This window comes from Callorhinchus milii, unplaced genomic scaffold (assembly GCF_018977255.1).
Source record: "Callorhinchus milii isolate IMCB2004 unplaced genomic scaffold, IMCB_Cmil_1.0 Scaffold16, whole genome shotgun sequence".
In the NCBI taxonomy this organism is placed as follows: domain Eukaryota; kingdom Metazoa; phylum Chordata; class Chondrichthyes; order Chimaeriformes; family Callorhinchidae; genus Callorhinchus; species Callorhinchus milii.
The window spans coordinates 14,547,185-14,568,290 of NW_024704757.1; the positions used below are offsets into that span (position 1 = coordinate 14,547,185).

The 21,106-nt window shown below is 41.4% G+C and overlaps 1 protein-coding gene and 1 non-coding gene across 3 annotated transcripts in view; both read left to right on the plus strand.

Annotated features, from left to right (window-relative positions):
• Positions 1–586: 586 nt before the first annotated feature.
• katnip (katanin interacting protein) overlaps positions 587–21,106 on the plus strand; it is a 31,140-nt gene continuing 10,620 nt past the window's right edge. For both annotated transcript variants that reach the window (XM_042341271.1, XM_042341272.1), the window contains exons 1-17: positions 587–763; positions 4,659–4,723; positions 4,835–4,923; positions 5,995–6,143; positions 7,477–7,589; positions 8,090–8,221; positions 8,754–8,891; positions 9,188–9,431; positions 9,904–10,050; positions 10,462–10,637; positions 11,236–11,348; positions 11,961–12,069; positions 12,835–13,059; positions 13,239–13,376; positions 14,487–15,414; positions 19,804–20,559; positions 20,840–21,048. In XM_042341271.1, the coding sequence (XP_042197205.1) occupies positions 757–763; positions 4,659–4,723; positions 4,835–4,923; positions 5,995–6,143; positions 7,477–7,589; positions 8,090–8,221; positions 8,754–8,891; positions 9,188–9,431; positions 9,904–10,050; positions 10,462–10,637; positions 11,236–11,348; positions 11,961–12,069; positions 12,835–13,059; positions 13,239–13,376; positions 14,487–15,414; positions 19,804–20,559; positions 20,840–21,048 (3,738 nt within the window). In that variant the 5' untranslated portion in view covers positions 587–756. The remainder of the gene's footprint in view (positions 764–4,658; positions 4,724–4,834; positions 4,924–5,994; positions 6,144–7,476; positions 7,590–8,089; positions 8,222–8,753; positions 8,892–9,187; positions 9,432–9,903; positions 10,051–10,461; positions 10,638–11,235; positions 11,349–11,960; positions 12,070–12,834; positions 13,060–13,238; positions 13,377–14,486; positions 15,415–19,803; positions 20,560–20,839; positions 21,049–21,106) is intronic.
• trnav-uac lies at positions 7,079–7,150 on the plus strand. The gene has a single exon. It is a non-coding gene; the product is annotated as a tRNA-Val (tRNA).

Genomic DNA, 21,106 nt, shown 5'->3' on the forward strand with positions numbered 1-21,106 from the left:
TGGATTGTTTTCCCCGGTTGGAGAAACTAAAACCAGGGGTCACAACCTGAAAATCAGAGGCCAACCCTTTCGCACTGAGTTGAGGAAGAACTTCTTCACTCAAAGGGCCGTGAAGGTGTGGAACTCACTACCCGAAAGGGCTGTTGACGCTCAGTCCTCGAACATGTTCTCGGCCCACACCGCAGGGAGGAAAAACGCCCTTCTCTCTTCACGGTGGGGGGGGGAGTGGGGGGGGGGGGGGTTGTGTCAGGGCTGTGAGATTGATTGATTTGATTTGATTGATTGGATTTATTGATTGGATTGATTGGATTTATTGATTGGATTGATTTGATTGAATTTATTGATTGGATTGATTGGATTTATTGATTGGATTGATTGGATTTATTGATTGGATTTATTGATTGGATTTATTGATTGGATTTATTGATTTGATTGATTGATTGGATTTATTGATTGGATTTATTGATTGGATTTATTGATTGCATTGATTGGATTGATTTATTGATTGGATTTATTGATTGTTTGATTGTTTGATTGATTGATTGATGTGGTTATTGAACGAAACCGGAAGCGGAAACAGAGCGGGTCGGGGGGGGGGGGGAGGGGTTGCGTTGCCGCCGTTACCAGGACAAACAGCGGCGTCACCTGGAGGAGGAGAGGAGAGGAAGAAGGAGAAAAAGAAGAGGTGGAGCCGCCGTCGCCGCTCACCACAGATGGCGGGAGCGCGGCCCCGAGAGGCAGCGGCGCCGCAGTGACATGGACAGTGAGTGCGGGGCGCGGGGCTACCGGAGGCCCGGGGATCCCAGCGGGGCTAGGCCTCACCCCCCCTGTCACCCTCCCTCACCCCCCTCTCACCCCCACCCCCCACCTCACCCCCCTCACCCCCACCCACCTCACCCCCCCAACCCCACCTCACCCCACCTCTCACCCCCTCACCCCCTCACCCCCACCCAACCCCACCTCTCACCTCCCCCTCACCCCCACCCTCACCCCCTCACCCCCACCTCCCCCACCTCACCTCACCCCCCTCTCACCCCCTCCCCCCCTCTCACCCCCTCACCCCCCCTCCCCCCCCTCTCACCCCCCTCACCCCTCTCCCCCCTCACCCCCTCTCACCCCACCCCCCACCTCACCTCCCCCCCCCTCACCCCACCTCCCCCACCTCACACCCCCTCACCCCCCCTCACCCCCACCTCACCCCCTCTCCCCCCACCCCCCACTCACCCCCAACCTCACCCCCCTCACCCCCTCTCACCCTCCCCCCCTCACCCCCTCTCACCCCCCTCCCCCCCTCACCCCAACCTCACCCCCCACTCCCTCTCCCCCCCACCCACTCCCACCTCACCCCCACCTCTCACCCCCTCCCCCCCTCTCACCCCCTCACCCCCCTCTCCCCCCCACTCAACCCCACCCACCCCCAACCTCACCCCCTCACCCCCCACCTCTCTCCCCCCCACCCCCTCACCCCCACCCACCTTAGCCCAACCTCTCCCCCCACTCTCTCACCCCCACCTCACCGCCCCCCACCTCACCCCAACCTCAGCCGCCACCCACCACTTCCTCCCGCTCCCCCCCGCATCCTCCCCCTCATCTCAACACACCACCTCCCGCTCCCCCCCACCTCCGCCCCCCCCCCTCCCGCTCCCCCCCCCCCCCCCCCCCACCACCTCCCGCTCCCCCCCCCACCTCCCGCTCCCCCCCACCACCTCCCGCTCCCCCCCCCACCTCCCGCTCCCCCCCCCACCTCCCGCTCCCCCCCCCCACCTCCCGCTCCCCCCCACCACTCCCGCTCCCCCCACCACCTTCCCGCGCCCCCCCCACCTTCCCGCGCCCCCCCCCCACCTCTACCTCCCCAAACCTCTCCCCCCCCCCACTTGCTCCCGCTCCCCCCGCAACCTCTCCCCCCACCTTTCCCCCTCACCATCTCCTCCTGCTCCCTCCCCCACCGCACCATCTCCGCCCGCTCCCCCCCACTTCCTCCCGCACCCCCCCACCAACCTCTCCCCCCACCATCTCCGCCCACTTCCTCCCCCCCACTTCCTCCCACTCCCCCACCACCGTCTCCTCCCGCTCCTTCCCCCACCGCACCGCCGCCTCCCGCTCCCCCACCCCACCAACCCCCGCCTCCTGCTCCCCCCCACCCCCGCCTCCTGCTCCCCCCCAACCCCGCCTCCTGCTCCCCCAACTCCCAAACCCCCCAAAACCTCCCTCACCCCCGATGACGTTCACTCGCAGCGACCTGGTGCCGGGGAGGCTTAAGTAAAGGGAGGAAAGACCCCTCTTTTCCCCCCTTTCTCTTTCTCCCTTCTCTCCTTATTACCTTCCCGCCTCCCTCTTTTATTCCCTCCCTCCCTCCCTCCCTCCCTCCCCAGCAACCTCTCTTTGCTGACACTCTCTCGTGTTGCTCGGCTCTCTGGCGTCTGTATGTTTGACACCTCAACTGGGTATCAACAGAACATATAATACACACACACACAATACACACCGACAGACACACACACAATATTCACACAGATGCACACACAATACACACACACACACACACAATACACACACACACAATACACACACAATACACACACACACACACAATACACACACACACAATACACACACAATACACACACACACACACAATACACACACACACAATACACACACAATACACACAGACACACACAATACACACACACACAATACACACACAATACACACAGACACACACAATATTCACACAGATGCACACAATACACACACCACACAGACACACACACAGAAACGCACACAATATTCACACAGATGCACACACACACACAATACACACAATACACAAACACACAATACACAACACACAATACACACACACACAATACACACAGACACACACACAGAAACGCACACAATATTCACACAGATGCACACACACACACAATACACACAATACACACAATACACACAATACACACACACACACAATACACACACAATACACACAGACACACACACAGAAACACACACAATATTCACACAGATGCACACACACACACAATACACACACACACACAATACACACACACACACAATACACACAATACACACACAATACACACAGACACACACACAGAAACGCACACAATATTCACACAGATGCACACACACACACACACACAATACACACACACAATACACACACACAATACACACACACACAATACACACACACACAATACACACACACACACATACACACACACACACACAATACACACACACACACACAATACACACACACACACAATACACACACACACACAATACACACAGAAACGCACCCACACAGATGCACACAATACACACACCACACAGACTCACACACAGACACGCACACACAATACACACACACAATACACAGACATGTGGATATTTTAACTTGCCCTTTTGAGGTACCACTGACGCCTTAAGTCCAATTTTCAGAAGTCCGCAGCCATTGTATTTTTGAGCCCGTTTGCATTGGAGTCCTGTAGCTCAGTGGTTAGAGCACTCGCTTTGCAAGTGAGAGACCTGAGTTCAATTCCAGGCAGAGGGCGAAACCTCGGGCAAGTTTCCTTACTCCACACAGAGCCTAATAATAATCCCTCCAAAAACCAAAAACAATAATAAATTGGTCATTTTCAATCTACGACTGTTTGTGGGACATTGCTGTGCGCAATTGGCTGCCGCGTTCGCCCACAAATATACAGTCAATTCACTTTACAGTGTGTTCTGTGAAGCGCTTTGGGACGTCCTCCCGACGTGAAAAGCGCTATATCAAATGCAAGGATTATTATTATTATTATTATTGAGACAAAACACAAAGTTACATTCTTCGATGCTTAACTCGTTTTGCTGGAATTCTGGCGTGCATTGTGTCCGGTACTGTTGGTGATATGCAGATATAATCCTATAAAATCTGAGTTTACCAAAGGTGCCATCTGTACCGTTGACCGGAATTTAAGCCCTCTTCATCCATTGAAGCTCATTTTTCCTCCATCCAGTGCTGTGAATTTGATTCATTGTAGTTCAATTTCAATGTTTGACAACACAATCAGCAGTTTGTTTTGATGTGGGATTTAGTGCTCCTTTTGCCCATCAAAAATAAGCTAAATTTGGTACAACTCGTAAGACTGTTGACAATTGTTCAGAAACTCATGTCTCCATGGGCTGACTCATCTGTATGTTTTAACCTTATGAACTGCATTACTGAATATTACTGGAATAATATACTGATCATTTGTTACCACAAATGAGTATGTTCACTGGCAGCCCGAGCTGATGATGCTGGCTGAGGAAAACCTGTGTGTGGCTCTCTCAGGATTAGGTGTCAAATAAAATGTAGGCCCTTTGTTTCTATGATTAATTTTTTTTTTAGTAATAGTGAGCCTCGTATTGGATATGCGGCAGCCGATTTGCGCACAGCAATGTCCTACAAACAGCCATGAAGTGAATGACTAATTTTATGTTTGGGATTGTTGGGCAGATTACTGGAGATATTTCCTTCACTTTTTAAACGGGGAAATCGATTCCCTTCTTATTGCAGGAAGAGCTTGAAAGAATTATTGTTGTTTGCAATAAATGCATAGTAGCTAATAACAGTTTATCATTTTTTTTCTCCCCCAAAGGTCACCATTCAAGGGGATATTCTAGTCGAGAAAATGACAGTTCGAAATTAGAGGAATGGAGTTTGGTGAGATATGCGACAAATGTTTTAATAGGCAATGGCCTATATCACTTGTCTGTGCTGACTTCAAATCCTGGGAAAAAGATTGATCTTTCTAATTGTACTGTAATTTTGCAGGTATGTGGTAGGAACCGGCCAAGCCAGAATTTAACAGGTGTTGACGAAAAGCACGATGAGTATCTGCTGCTGCTTCAACAAAGAAACAGGTAATATAGATCCTTAATTTTCTAAAATTCTCTTTTCTAAAGTGTATTTGACATGCATGTTAGATTAATGTAACATGAACTTACCGAATGAATAAATCAAAATAATGAATTATTTCCCCTGATTTTTTTTGTGTGTGCGCATGACTTGAACCACCTTAAACCATTGCACTGCTGTTAGATCTAAGCACATTCCTGTCTCTCAACTGACCGCATCTACACATTTCCAGCTAGGGCATGTTATCCTGAAATACACTTACAGTAATAAAGCTCCTGAAACAAGAGGATAGGTGTGTTACTGTGATACCCTAACCTATTAAACTCAGAGAAAAAAATCAATACAAAGAACATTCAAACCATTTCCTGTGCATGCTCTGTCCTTTTTTTCATATATACAACGAGCTTTATTTCCTTTTTCCTTCTGTTTTACGTTTGATACTTCTTTCTGCCTGTTTTCTATTTCTAACTTTAAACTAGGTTTCTTACCTTCTTTTCTTTCAGCTCCCACAATCCGTTTTAAAGGTGGAAACAACTTATTTTAAAAAAAAGTGATTTTTCATTGACTCAAAGCCGGCTTCACAGTCAGTTCTATTGTCTATTGTGAGTGCTTGTATATTTGTACTCCCTCCTCACACCAGAGCATATGAATATTTAAAGCTACTGACTAGATGTTATCTACATTCCTCAACTAATATCAAGTATAAGACCTTTTTGCTGTTACTCAGCAAAATACTGTGCTCTGGTATTCTTTTGGTTTAATTTGGTCAGCCTGTTGTCTGACACATGCGGAAACCCATCAACAATATCAAAACCACAACACTGAGAGTTCCACGTATGCATTGTCATGTTGTGTGTATTTTATATATAAAAAAACACCTGTTTAAACTTTTGATTCGTGGAAAAAGAAGGGCCAAGGTTTTTTTTATTATTTCCTTGGCAAATTTAAGAACCTAAGCTATTTCTGGGTTTTAAAATGGTAAATAAAGTGTATGGGTTCTCTGAAAATTGTGCATAGAAAACACTCGGACCTTAATTATTGGCTACCATTGACCAGAATGTCGGTTTTATCTTCAGGGTATTGAAAAGGTTAAAGGTGAAAGATCCTAAAACAATTCAGTTGGAACGTTTGGAGCAAGGATTTTCTATCTATCTGAATGGTGCTAATGCTGAATTAAAGAGGCAACCAATATTTGTAGAAACTTCACGATCAACGAGAACAGCTGGTGAGTGACTGGAGGGACAGCAAGGTTTAAAACTGATGAAGAGAAATAAAATGTGTCCCATAGCCTCAAATTTCTGAGCTCTCTGGAACAGAACTGCCTTCTATTTATAGGGTCAGGCAGCTGCCTGTCATGTTGCCTGACCTGCTGAGTTTTCCCAGCTCTCTGTTTTTGTTTCAGATTTCCAGCATCTGCAGTATTTTGTGTTTTGCCTTTTTACTGTGGTTGCGGCAGGAGAAGCAGTATGATGCAGCAGAGAAGATTGTTTCTTTCTCCGTGAATAGAATCAGGCACTTTATATTTTCTGATTAATGGTCACAAAGTATGACAAAATGAAAACTTTCGAAAAATATTAATTACGTGGCTAATTGCTCATTACTCACTGACTCACCCTGATAACATTTTCGGAATCTGTTGCAGTTCGTGCAATGGCCTGATCATTCCGAATATTCTGAGGTGCCATGATTTTTTTTCTTGAAAAAAACATTCTATTTATCATTTCTTCTAGTGCTTAAAAGTATTTTTCCTCCTCAATAATTACCTTTTATCTCTTATTCTTTTCTTTCTCCTTTCCCCCCCCCCCCCCCCCGCTTTTATTTTGCATGAAATAGATAAGATCCTGGATAAATGGATTCCTTTAACCAAAATAAACAATGAGCATCTAAGGTCAGAACTGTCTTGTTCTGACCGTAGATTATTATTATTATTTCTTATTGTCTGGGCTGACTTCAAATTCTGGGAAGCCTAAAAGCACTGCGGTCTCAATGGTCTCGAGATTCGCTTCACAATTAATTCAAAGTAACCTTGTGAAGTGATCAGTCCATGCCAGCTTCGAAAACTGATTCATACACTGAAGAATGATCTTTCAGTTAGGAAGGTCCGCTAATGTTTTTATATATTAAAATGTCAAGCTCTACATTCCAGGTGTGCATATATGGAGTCCTGTAGCTCAGTGGTTAGAGCACTCGCTTTACAAGCGAGAGACCTGGGTTTGATTCCCGGCAGGGCGAAACCTTAGGCAAGTTTCCTTACTCCACACGCCTGATAGTAATCCCTCAAGATAAAAAGCAATAATAAATCCACGACTGTTTGTGGGACGCTGCTGTGCGCAATTGGCTGCCACGTTTCGCTCACAAATATACAGTCAATTCACTTTACAGTATATTCTGTGAAGCGCTTTGAGACGTCTCGAAGACGTGATAAGGCGCTATATCAAATGCAAGGATTATTATTATTATTGATTCTGTTCTGATCCGGCTAATTTGCTTGTTTTTGTGTGGTTGACCTTTTCAAAAAGTCCATACTTGAGAAATCCTCTATGTAATATCCATTTCAGAATCTGCTGCCAGACCCTCGTTTTCTGAAGATGACCTAACAGACTTTGAAGAGGTGGAAAAACGTAGAACACATACTGCACCGGGCAACGTTCAACGTAAAGGTTGGATACAGGTAAAGACAATCTTGGTACATCATTGAAGGAATTACTTGAAATCATTATAATAGTGAAATTTTAAAATTCTTGTTTCCCCACCCCCTCATTATTGTGCACCTATCTTGAGTGATTGCCGTGCGCAATTGGCTGCCGCGTTTCGCCCTCACAGTATGCAGTCAGTTCACTTTACCCTATATTCTGTGAAGCGCTTTGAGACGTCTAGAAGACGTGATAAGGCGCTATATCAAATGCAAGGATTATTATTATTCAAGGGGATGTTGGGACACGAGTATATCAGAAAGCCCGCCTGCTTGTTGGTTGGCTTATTGTTTTCTCTACTTCCTTCTTGTGAAACCCCACCAAAGAGTCACTCAGCTAAGCTCTGGTAAAGTTGGATGGATGGGTCACAAGATGAAATCCATCAACACTGAGATCTGCAAACCGAAGTCTTAAGCAAGTATCCCATTGTAGGACGCATCAATTCCTATGTGGATGTAACCCTTGATATTCGTTTCAGGGTTCTGTTCATATTAAAACTCAGAAGGGAACGCAGTTTCACTTTGGTCCACCTGTAGATTACTCTGATGATTTTGAACTTGATGACAGTGTTGAGATGGAAAGAGAAGAGGTATCGTGCAACTGTACTCAGGTAACATCATCCGTAATAATCGTTCGATCTGAGATTTCATTTAATCCTCACCTTATCACAAAAATATACAGTCACTACACTTTACAATATATTCTGTGAAGCACTTTGAGACGTCTCGAAGATGTGATAAGGCGCTATATCAAATGCAAGGATTATTATTATTATCCAAACTATACAGTATATGCAAATCGGACTTGATAGTGTGAAAGCTTATTGCACTGTTCTAAATAATGACCATTATTTCACATAAAATACAACAGACAATGTTTGGTGTTTGCAGCGGATTTGCAATGTTATACTGCTACCAATATGGCCACGTAAGAGTAAAATGAAAGTCATTAGAAATACAATAGTACTGTATTTTTATCTTTTGAAGGAGCGCTGATTCCCGAAGTAATTTGCGAAATACTTTAATATGTTTAACTTTATTTAATTTTATTTTTAACAATGATTAAACAATCTGTTGTATGTGAAACATCGACTTTTGTTTTCTTCCAAAAAAAACATTTTCAACCCCCATCATTCCCTTCAGAATTTTGTTGAAGAATCAACCAAGAAGGAAGAGCACTCTTGCGTCTTTTCAGAGTCTTGTTTCACAAAGTCTAAAAAGTCAGACAAAAGCTGCTGCGACCGAAATGAAAAGATACTTTTAAACATGGATGACGTTAAGGTGTGTGTGTGCGTGTGTCTGTGTGGCAGTACTACTGCATTAGCAAACTTATCACATTGCAACTACTTGAGTGTTTTCAGATACACAGAAATTTTTTTACTGTAAAATTCATCACAAAAGGTCTTAGTTTAGATTAAATAAAAGTAACAACAACAAATTACCTTTGTGTGGCACCTTTCACGTCGGTAGGACGTCCCAAGTAATTATTTATGAACTGTGCGTTATAGTTCCAACATCTAAATCATTTTGTATTTGCTGGTTTTGTACTTCAATGAATGAACCTGTTAATTCATTAGATGTTAAAGAGAAGCCTGGAGCTGAGCGTTTGCCTACAGTTAAATGAGAAGAAGAGTATCAGCAGCGAAGACTCCGATTCATTGGATGAAGATTATATTGAGGAGCAAATTCAAGAAGTACCGCAGTGTCTGGAGAGCATGCAGTTTAATGAGCAATCTTTCTTGAGAAGTTCAGGGATAACGCAAGAATGCAATCTGAAGCCTGGAGACCTGATCGTGCTTGATTTTGGGCCAAGCAGTAAAAGTAAGCTTTTAATAAGCAAGCTACTAGTCAAGTGATTGCTGCATTGATGAACCTTTGCAGAATGAATTGATAATTCCTCTGTTGTGTGTCAAGTGAGCTTCATTGGGAAAAGTTCAGTGCCTTCATATTTGTTCAGTAGGATTTTAGCGGGGAGTATGCACCTGGATTTCTTGTTGTCAGACCAATTTAAAGCCCCCTCCTCCCTCCTCCGCTAATGTGTCCAAATTGTTGATTGCTTGTTGTCCAGCGTCACATAAAGAATGATCACTTGGGGCAAGATCCCAAAATAGTTCCCATTTATGGAACTGCACTTTAGCATTCTTTGCTCCTTGAGGAGAATACAAGTAAGAATATCAAGAGAGGAAGGAAATTATTGAACCTCTGAGCTGTGAAACTCTACTTGCAAACAGTTGACCAGCTATTACAGCAAATGATAGATTATTAACCGTTCAGTGTTATTTTTTTTTTACAGGCAAGCAAAAGGAACGCGTTTTGTCCGCAAGGAGGAAAGAAAACGTGGAATCGTACATACCTGTAAAACCTCTTGTAGTGCGGGGTAAATCTTTTGACAAACGGTCCTCCTCTCCATCTAGCCAAGAAAGGCAGGACTTGATTTCAAGTAAGGGTTATGATTAACGGTTAAACTGTTTGTGACATCTGTTGAGGCACTATTGGGCATACCATCTGAGCTTCACAACATTGAAGGCAGTTTTGTGTTTACAAAAAAAAATATTGAGAGAAAAGGTAGGGAGGGAAACAGAAAGATAGCCCGAGAGAGAAAGAGAGAGAAAAAGAAAAACCTGTTCTCAAATGCCAAAAATGTAATTTTTCTTAAAATACCAAGTAGCACAAGCCATCAAGGCAAACGTGTGCACCAATTCTGTCATTCTAAAGAACAAATTTCAGTCCAGCCTTTGCATTCTGAATACTTTATTCTTACAACTGATTTTCATTATTACTAGAGCTGTCTTTAATGTTTAGTTTCAATACATGGTTTATGTTTAATAACTTATCGAATCCATCTTTTTAGGTCAAGGATGGCACACGGAGAGAACACTTTCTGCTTCTCGGAGGAATATGTACCAGAAGAAGGATTCACAGACGTCTGCTTCGACTGTCTTCCAGGCAATGCAGAAAGAAAATGAAGATCTTGTGAAAGGATCGCAGACAGAGAGAACAACGATCACACCCACATGTTGTCAAATGGTAGGTAATAGAACATTTGACCTATTTTCTCATAAATCTATTCTTTCTTCCTTGCACATAACTTTTGTCCAAAACGCTTCACAGAATAAGTGCAAAAGTCCATTCCTGCCCCTAATAACTTTTTGAAAGAAACGCGCACACCTTTGGGGTGAGATTGTGATATCGTGTTCACACTAAGCTTTTTGCAGGTGGTGTGAATCAATTTGGTCTCTACTAAGAAATGGTGTAAAGACTGCTCAAGAACTTTTTAAGGGATCATTTTTATTGTTGTAAAAGACCTCGTATGATTGGCTTTTTAATAACATTGAAATTCGCTTTTTTTAAAAAAATGTTTGTGGGAGACTGCTGTATGTAATTGGCTGCCACGTTTCAAGTCACCGAACTTTACAGTAAATTCTGTGAAGCGCTTTGAGGTGTCTTCAAGACGTGATAAGGCGCTATATCAAATGCAAGGAATATTATTGAATCCCAAGTGGCATCACTGACCCAATTACTTTTTTTGTTTGGCATCATTCAGGCTGTTTTGTTGCATTGCGTTTGTTTCCGAAATGCGTTTCTTACATGAAACTAATACCTCAGATTTCTGACCCCCGTTTAGCTCTCGACATCCTCGATGCCAACAATGAATGGGACACTTCACACTCCATCTGATTCAGGACAGCAGAACACAGTCAATAAAGCTGTCGAGAGAATCGGCCTTTTGGAACCAAGGTAACCTCGTGGAATAATAAACCTTGCGTTTTGAAAAAGCGCCTGGTCACATCTTTGAGATGCCTCAAAGCGCTTCACAGAATATACTGTATAGTGAATTAACTACAATTTTGTGGGCAAATCTTTGTTTATCTTTACGTTATGAATGAATACTTTTTTTAAAAAAAGAGAATGAGTGTAAAGAAGATAATGTGGACTGAAAAATGTTTCCTTTGCGCAAATTGTACGTCAAAACTAGCTTCTCTGTAGAATTCCATATCAATTCAGGCAATAAAATGTAGTTCACAAAATGACGATTGGCAGCAGTAGAGTAGTGAAATATAATAAGTGTCTCAAAGTCTATGAATCAATTTTCTATCTACTGCGAGGTCTAAAAGAGAGCAGTAAGATGATCGAAATGTGAACACAAATCGTGTTTCACCGATTCCACAATATCATTAAACAATGAGGGTTATTTATATATTCCAGGAGAGGATGTAATCCTTGTTATATTTGAATCTGTTTACATACCCAGCACTACATAATACTTAGTATTGAAGAGTTACAATTAATTTTGCTTCAGTCGTACGCATTCTTCTTGTAATTTCTTTCTGTCACCTATGTATTTTATAGTCAGCAGAGAAAGCTTCTGAAAGTATTGGAGAAAATTGAACTGGATCCTCCACGTGATAGTTCAAGTGGTGGTTCTTTAAAGGGAAGAACAACTCTACATAGTCCGGAGGCAAGTAACCTTCAAATGTCATATTCAAAGGCCTTTCTGTTGTGCAGTGTCAGAATTTCCTGAAACTTAAATGATACAGCTACAATATGAGATCCAGCAAAAAAAAAGTTTTTTTTAAAAGAAAGGGAAACATAACTGTTACACGGTACTTTGTTTTCATTGTATTATTTAAGAATTGTATAGAAAAAGTCGTCAATTCACATTTTTCAATTCAGAATCCAGAGAAAACAATTATTTTCTTCTCACAACATGAGCCCTATTCAATGATAGGATATCTACGCGTTAAGTGTCAGCTTGGCTCAATTGGTATTACTCTCTCGCTGCTGAATCAGTGTCAGTTATAGGTTCAAGACCCACGTGCGATCTTTCAGCTCAGAGTTTAGACTAACACTCCAGTGCAGTGCTACAGGAACTCTGTATTGTCAGAGATCCCATCATTTACATGAGGTGTCAAACCAAGATTAACTTGATGTTAAAGATACATGGCACTATTTGAAAGGAGAAGGCGTAGTTTTGTAAAGGTACAAGCTTTTTAATAATCACAGCCTTGAACAAAGATGCATTGAAGAAATGATTACTGCATTTAGTGTAGCATTGAATTCGTTATTATAAAATCTGATGGACTACTGTGGTCGGTCTGGAAACCTGTTGCTGCTGAGCTATATTCTTGTTGACAATTATGGTTAAAATGCGAAATGTCGACATTTTAGACTGATAAATGTCGGTAAATATTAAGGGCGGTGTTTACAATTTTTATTTTGATAGACTCTCTGGAGTGTTGGTTTGCCAGCAAAAAGGGAAGTAAAAGACACAATTTATGTCACAATGGAGATTCTGTCTAATTGGGGCAACAGTGGCAAAGTGGGCTTGACAGAAGTACAATTCTTTGATCTGAAAAAACAGAGAATATCTGTTTCTCCTCATGATGTCGATATCAGGAATGCAGATTACCCCGGAAACTTAAGCTGTTTAGTGAATGGAAAAACAAAGGTAAGCCATTTTGAATGCAGTTGTTAGGTCTTACACTTAACAATCCACGTAACCATTTCTTTGTATGATCTCAACAACATGTTGGCTGCTGGGTTTGAAGTAAAAGAGGCCCATAAAGCAAATGAAGCGTTCCATTGCAAGGCTGATGTTTGTAATCTGTGCTTTCCTTCCTTTCACAGACCACAAAGGATCGTCACATGTGGACGTGTCCTTTCCACCCACCGGTACAACTGTACTTTGTGGTGCACAGCCCAAACCGGTCACGTGAGCTGGGTATTTCTAAGATCAGGATTTGGAACTATAACAAAAATCTCAGTGTAAGCTGCTCCAGTTTTGTTCTTGGCTCTTTTGATTTTTAATAGCAAGGGTTGTTCTGTCAGGTGCACACTGATAAGAAATTTACATGATATACAGCAACAACTTGCATTTACGCAGCACCCCTCAGGCAGGGCAGCGTCCCAGAGCTGGTGGGAGGTGACCGTAGGTACGGTTGAAGAGTAAGGTCTTCAGGCGGGATCTGAAGATGGGGAAGAAAGGGGCAAGGTGTGTGGAAAAAAAAGTGTTTGAATATAGATAAATCGGATTGCATCTATGCTGATTTGGGAAGGGAACTTCTGCAAATGTCCTTTATTTAATAAAAAAAACTATTAATATTGCAAACACAATATAAATTTTAATGCTGGTTCCTTTAGTAATGATATTCTTGCTGCATAATGCATAGGAGTTCAATCCATTTGCCACATAAACAAGTAGAATGTAGAACACCAGAAGATTAAAGCAGTGGATTAGATTCAGATCACCTAAGCTTTATCCTCTGGATTTTATGTGACTCAACCGTTAATAGAAACAGAAACAGATTTCACACTTGTCCTTACTTGAAATACCAGCATATGCGGTGTGAGATGAAAGCGTCTGTTTAGAACATTGTTGGACGTGTTCAATATATTCACACAGAATAACAAGTGTCAATGATACTCAGGGAGATGTTTGGACATCTTTAAAAGAATAAGGTAGGTATTGTAGATTGGAATAAAGATTGAGGACAACAGTATTTCTTGCGCTGAGATTTGCTTCAATCTCACAATGGCAGTTTTCTCCTTGTGGCCTGATCAAAAAAATAATGATGAAATTATTGTTTTTTTTATTATTATTGAATTACTGCTTATTGCTATATATTGTTTCTAAGTTAATTATTGAAGAAACATTTTATTGTCGAACGGTGCATGAAGTGCTTAAATTTTTTTTATAGTGTAGCATTGAATTTTTATAGTGTACAATTAGTTGTTGTAAAATCAGATGGACATTTTGCAAAGCCAGCACTGTATTTTATCGTTTTTTAAATGTGAAACTTGGTAATTGTACTTCATGGAGCGTGTTTTTGTAATTTAATTTCCAATACTTTGGCTTTTGCCATTTTCTTGCTTTAGGAGTTGAATGTTGGAGCAAAGGATGTGAGAATCTACGTGGACAGTAATCTAATGTTTGAAGGAGAGCTTGAGAAAGGTTGTGGAAACCAAGTATTTGACTACAGTACCTCAGTTGACTTAAGGCCTTGCATAGAAGAAGCTCCATTTGATGATTCTAGTTGGAAGAGTATGGAAGGTGAAAGCGGAAGCAAAAGAGACTCTAATATTGTGCCCCAACAATGGGGAGACTCTGCAGACTGTTCCCGTTCAAACTTAGAACATAACAGGAGTGAAAGAAGTTCATCAGCCGGTTCACTAAAAGATATCATTTCTACTTCAGAGGAGCACTTAAAAACATTACCCACTGCTGTCGCACTTGAAGAGCCACTCCAGAGATTACAGGTTTCCGAGACGAGTGAGGAGAAAGACGAGTTTCAATCAGACGAAGAACTAGCCATGAAGGAGCAGCTGGAGAAATTAACTGGGAGAAAAATAACAGATACGTCATTGACCTCGAAGGTACCACCGTGGTTACAGTCGCCCGAGAAAGAAAAGCAGGAAAGAAGTAAATGGAAGAAGCCTCTTTGGCTCAGTGATGAGGCCCCTACGGATTTAAGTGTCAAGAATGATTCAATGGATAAAACCCAAAGTAATTTGCCCGGTGTGACTAGTCTTTCCAGGGGGCACAAAAGTGCGATTGTGAGTTCTGACAAAATTTTGAACAGCAATAGAAAAAACACAGCCAGCTCTCTCGAAAGGGACATTCCTGAGAGAGACAGTTTAGACCTTTGTGACAGACTAACAGAGAGCAATTCTTGTGCGCCTTTCCTGCTGGAAAATATGAGTCAGAAGCTCAGCCGTCCTGTCAGCGGAAGGAGGAGTTCTTTAAAGAGTGCAAGAGATAAAGAACCATTTCGTATCAATGCATCTGAAGGGCTGCCTAGCATAGGTACAGTATGTTTATGGTCTGGCCTCATTTTAAAATCTGCTATTGTATTTGCGCATTTGTAACTGGATAAGGTTTGGTCTGTTTTTTTTAAGCTTCAAGGAAGAAAAATTGTCTGATAATTGCTGTAACCTGAGTAACTGTTTTTTCAGGCTCCAGCAAATTCTCACAAACCTCAGGGTGAATGCCCAGTTATTCTGGATAAGGATGGCTCAGACACACAGAGATCTTAAACGTCCACGTGAGCAGGCAGATGGGACTTTATTTTAATGTTTCATTGCAATGGAGTAACAGCTTCGACTGAATTCAAGTCTTGTGGGACTTACCTGTGCCATCAGACCCACAGGCAAAAGTGCGCAAGTTGATGCCTTGTGCCATAATTGGTAACTGTACATAGCTTCCTTTGTACAAAGAAAATCGTATCGTCTAAACTTACACTCCAATGTCGTGCTGTATTATTGGAAGTGCCAATCTTCGGCTGAGAGAGTAAACTGAGGTCCCATTTGTCTCTTCGGGTAGATGTTAAAGACCTCGTGGCTCTATTCGAAGAGAGAGATTCTCCCAGTGTCCTTGCCAGCAATCCTTCGAATAAAATTGTTTGCGAGATATTGCTGTGTGCAAATTGCTGCTATGTTTGTCAACAAAACACACAGTCACTTTACTTTACAATGATCATGTGAAACACTTAGGGACGTCCTCCAGACTTACAATGGAAGGATTATTATTATGAATCTACTCAAAAATGCACTACTCAGTACTTGTACTTTTTGGCCTTTGGTCAATTTTTCATATTACCCATTCATTTAATCCTTCAAACTCTACAATATTGTTTTGCAAATTGAACTAAATTAAATGGCCACAATTTACATGAGCTCTATCTACCCGTTGTAGCATTGCCGTGTGATTCAGTCAGTTGCCTAAGAAAACAGAATATTGCAGTACCTGTCAGTATTTACCTTTAGCTCAAACATCACAATTGGCTTTATTACTCTTTAACCCATGTCATGTTGCCTCTACCGCATTCAGTGTCTGCTGTACAATGGTAAGAAAAGTTGAAGTACTTTTTTCCATATCCAAATGATATATTGACTACAAGTATTAAACTATTCATAGGTCTTTTGATCTACAATGTGTTACATACGCTATTGACAGTACACTGTATTGATTCCTCACAAGAGTATTTAATCTCAAAAGAGAAGGTAATTTATTATGTGAATCTGTTATAGATTAATCATGTTGATATACATTGTTAAAAAAGTGCAGTACATTGTTGCCTCTTTTCCTTATTAATGATGTTTCTGAACCTGTATTTAAGATGGTTTTATATCCTATCGCTCACTTTAAATAACACATTGCAAAGGCAGACCCTTAATTCCAATGATAGATGTGGATTAATAGTAAATACATTCTTTCTTCATTTGCATTTAAATAAAACTGCCTTGGAAAGATGTGTATGCCGGCACCCTTCCTACTGCAGGTGGAGGTCATTTGTTAATCAGGAGCTAAAATGTTACAAAAAAAAATCTTTCGCCGAAGATTAAATGGACCACAGACGGAATTGTCTTTTTATGCAAATTAATTTAATCTTCCACATTGGCCTTCTGCCAAATCGGCAAATCTTTCCTCGCACTGTACCCAACAGTAGAATTATTAAAATGCTGGACATCTTTTTAGTTATCAACGTTCCAACAATGTGGAGTTGCAGAAAATCGCTCGTTTCTGATGATTAAATAATACAGAGCGATTTTTTTTTTTTTTTTGTTCCTTTTAAAACAATGACAAACTGCTGAACACTGGGTTTCCAGCATTCTTTTTCAGCGTAGGTTGAAGTTGGAACTTGGAATGCTTTCAACATCATCGTTGTGCAGAAAAGAATAGAACGTACTGTGTTATAGAAGCTCATGTATGTAAGAAAGTGCTGTGAAATAGTCTTGAGTGCAAAATTATACTTTCAGCCCATTTTCAATTGCCTTATTGGGGTCAAACCTTTAATTAAACTTTAATGTAAGCTTGCTGTTTGATAGATTTAACCAAAGATTGCAGCCGTGCTTTTGAACAAAAGAAATGCCGAACAAAATTTTGCCTTTATTACTGTGCACTGAACTAAATTGAAGCTAAAACAAATCATCTTATTATATGAAGAGTTAAAATTCCAGGAAATTCTTCAATTTGTTCATTTTTCAAAGGCTGCAAAGTGTGTTCTATACTGGGACATAAAGTGTACCTTGTGTGGTTTTAAACATTTATGTTGTGGCTTTTACTGTTTTGTCAACGTCTTGAACTATAGTTTAATGATTCCCCTAAACCGCTGGGGGTGGGGGGGAAAAATATCTTGACAGTATTATGACAGACTGTCGTCATTCTTCGTATGGAAATGTATTGAGGTGGTCAGAATCTCAGTAAAAAGACTCTCCTGCTTAAGCTGATATGATAATATTTCTTCATGTCTGTTGAGGAATGAAGAAATATTATCAAATGAGTATCAAGAGCGTACTTCTGAAATAATGAGTTATTCAAGGAAAAGCTTCCTTCTTTGTATCTTCGATGTACATCAGGAAGGAGCTCGGATTTTGCTTAGAATTTTATGTCACTTTGATGCTTACTTTTTCAATTGTAACTAATATCCTCTGGTGGAAAAGCAAGTGACATAGCGCTCAACGCAGTGTGCGTATAAATGCAAATGTAGGATTAAGTTCAGTTTGGAAAGTGGTTTGAAAGAATTTCCGCAGAATGTATTTTCGTGTTGGCTGCGCGTTTGTTCCGTGTTCTATCTGGTGTGTTCTTGTCTGAAACCAAATGTTAATCAGAAGTGTCCCAAACATTTTTTTTTTTTGTCCAACATTTTAAAGTGGACTCGCAAGTATTTTATTTTGTTCAAATATATGGATGTTTCAAAAAATTAATACATTTGATTCCTTACGGTCAGCCACTGTTACTCTGCAGACAGGTTAACAGCTGTATAAGGGACTCAACTAATAAGTCAGTTGGTGCAGACGTATACAGTGCTAGCCGCACATCTGATTCAAATTCCACTCTGCTGCAGACCGCTGAGATTGCTTCTGTCGGAAAGTATTGAAGTAGTTGCCTGTTGCACTAACTGGGTTACTGAAGTGTGTATATGTAGGCTAGAAAAAGACATGATGCTTACACCTGGAATTGTCACTGTAATGTTTCGGGATGTTGGCTTAATGAACCTGACTCTAAAATGCACAAATATCTTGGGTATGTAATAATACGGTTGCCTGGTTTTAATGCCTGGAAATAGTGATCTGATTTACAGTACGTATTCTCTAATGCAAGACTACTCACTAATCTGATTTGGTTCTTAACCTTTAGCCTGCAGGAGAAAATGCAAACATGTGCGCTTTGAATCGCACAACTTTCAGATAAGGAAATGATGAGTTAAAATGGCTTTCATAGAGCTGTCTTTTTGCTGAAACCTGCCTATTTGGTATATAAATGCACGGTGCTTTTGTTGTGCCTTATTTATGCTGCACGTTTAGTGACTGTCTAAAATATAACGGCAGCTGTGCAATCGTAAATCACGTTGTACTGCTGAGGCGTTAATGAATCCATTTTTAGAAGGTGAGTTTGCCAGGAAAGCTGTTCACGGTGAATCAGTAAAAAGTGCCTGCTGATTCAGTGCCCACTCAAGTCTTCCACTAAAATGCTTCTGAAATTGTTCAGGACATCAGTGAGACACCCTTTTTATTTATATAGATATATATATTATAATATATAGATAAATATGTACAGTATTAATCTTCTGAATCATTTGCATCTCTGATTTATGTGAGATGCAAATGATTTAGTCTTTTGTTTTAATGTGATGTGCTTTAATTAAGTATGGCAAACCACATAATTTTAATCTAGTTTTCCAGTTTACAATGTACTGCAGTGTATTTTCTTGACTTCACGTATTCCCCATGAGGAGTCCTGTAGCTCAGTGGTTAGAGCACTCGCTTTGCAAGTGAGAGACCTGAGTTCAATTCCAGGCAGAGGGCGAAACCTTGGGCAAGTTTCCTTACTCCACACAGAGCCTAATAATAATCCCTCCAAAACCAAAAACAATAATAAATTGGTCATTTTCAATCTACGACTGTTTGTGGGACATTGCTGTGGGCAATTAGCTGCCGTGTTCGCCCACAAATATACAGTCAATTCACTTTACAGTGTGTTCTGTGAAGCGCTTTGGGACGTCCTCCCGACGTGAAAAGCGCTATATCAAATGCAAGATTATTATTATTATGTTATATTCTGCGTTCATTAGAAACTCATTTCTGGAGCACCCTGATCATCCCTTTCACTTTGAAACATTCAGGGTAGATTAGCAATCGACTGAAATGTGTGAGATCCAGGTTGTCTGAATCCATCTTATGAACTCTTTTTCAGATGATCAGAAACCTTTGAAGTGTATGGGGTCTACAAGAGCCAAGTGGCGAAATGAACAGGATGACTCACTACTTGAGTCTTGGAGCTCTTTGCTGAAGTTCAACAGGTCCCAGCGAGGTCGAATAGCCAACATGGAATATCAGGGAGATGTATTTGATGAGTTCTTGCAAGAACAGAAAATAGGCAGAGAAGCAGGTTTCAAATCGTTGCATCAGGAATCGGTTCAGGAAGTCGAGGAGAAAGAAGAAATTGGAACTGAATTGGAAAAAGTTGATGATGATGATGATGATGATGGATGTGACGATTTTGAAATTCCAGTTTTACCAAGTGGTAGCCACCTGTTTATTAATGTTAAATCAACCTGGGGCGACCGGCATTATGTTGGACTAAATGGAATTGAAATATTTTGTTCGAGTGGGGAACCTGTACACATAGTGCACATCAGAGCAAACCCAGCAGACATCAACATTTTACCCACTTATGGGAAAGACCCGAGAGTGATCGCAAATTTAATTGATGGTGTCAACAGGACACAAGACGATATGCACCTTTGGCTCGCGCCTTTCACTCCAGGAAGGCCCCATGCGATCACCGTTGACTTTGCAAGCTCTTGCCAAGTCGCCATGATCCGAATCTGGAATTACAACAAATCGAGAATACATTCGTTCCGCGGAATTAAAGATGTCGAAATTTCATTAGATGAGCAGTTCATCTTTAAAGGAGAAATAGCCAAGGCATCAGGGACCCTAAACGGAGGTAAACAAAAGCATGTTTCTGTCTTGCCTGCAAAGGAATAACAGTGTTTTGTCTATCTATACTAATAAAGGACCTTTCCTATCTCATCATTAGCGATAATTCCTGCGTAGTTCTGGTACAGGATGCTTTGTACCATGGCTGTTTGTGGGGACATTGATATCTAATCTTCATTATTTCATTGAAAGTTAGCATCTTATACTGTAGGGTGGGATAGTGACCATGTTTATAGTGTAGAAACGCTGCCTCTACTGAAATTTATTCGTCTTCGCTCTCTTTTTAGCTTTGGAACAGTTTGGAGACACTATACTTTTCACGACCGATGACAAGATACTGGAAGCAATGGCCCAGTACGATAAGACATTTGATGCTGAAATTGATTATACTCAACCGCTTGGCTTCGAGGAGGATGTAAACAGACCCAGGACCGCTGATGGTGAAGGAGATGAGAGACCCTTCACACAAGCTGGCTTTCGAGCTGAGGATAAACCGGTAATAATAAAAATAATAATCCTTGCATTTCATATAGTGCCTTATCTTGTCTTCGAGA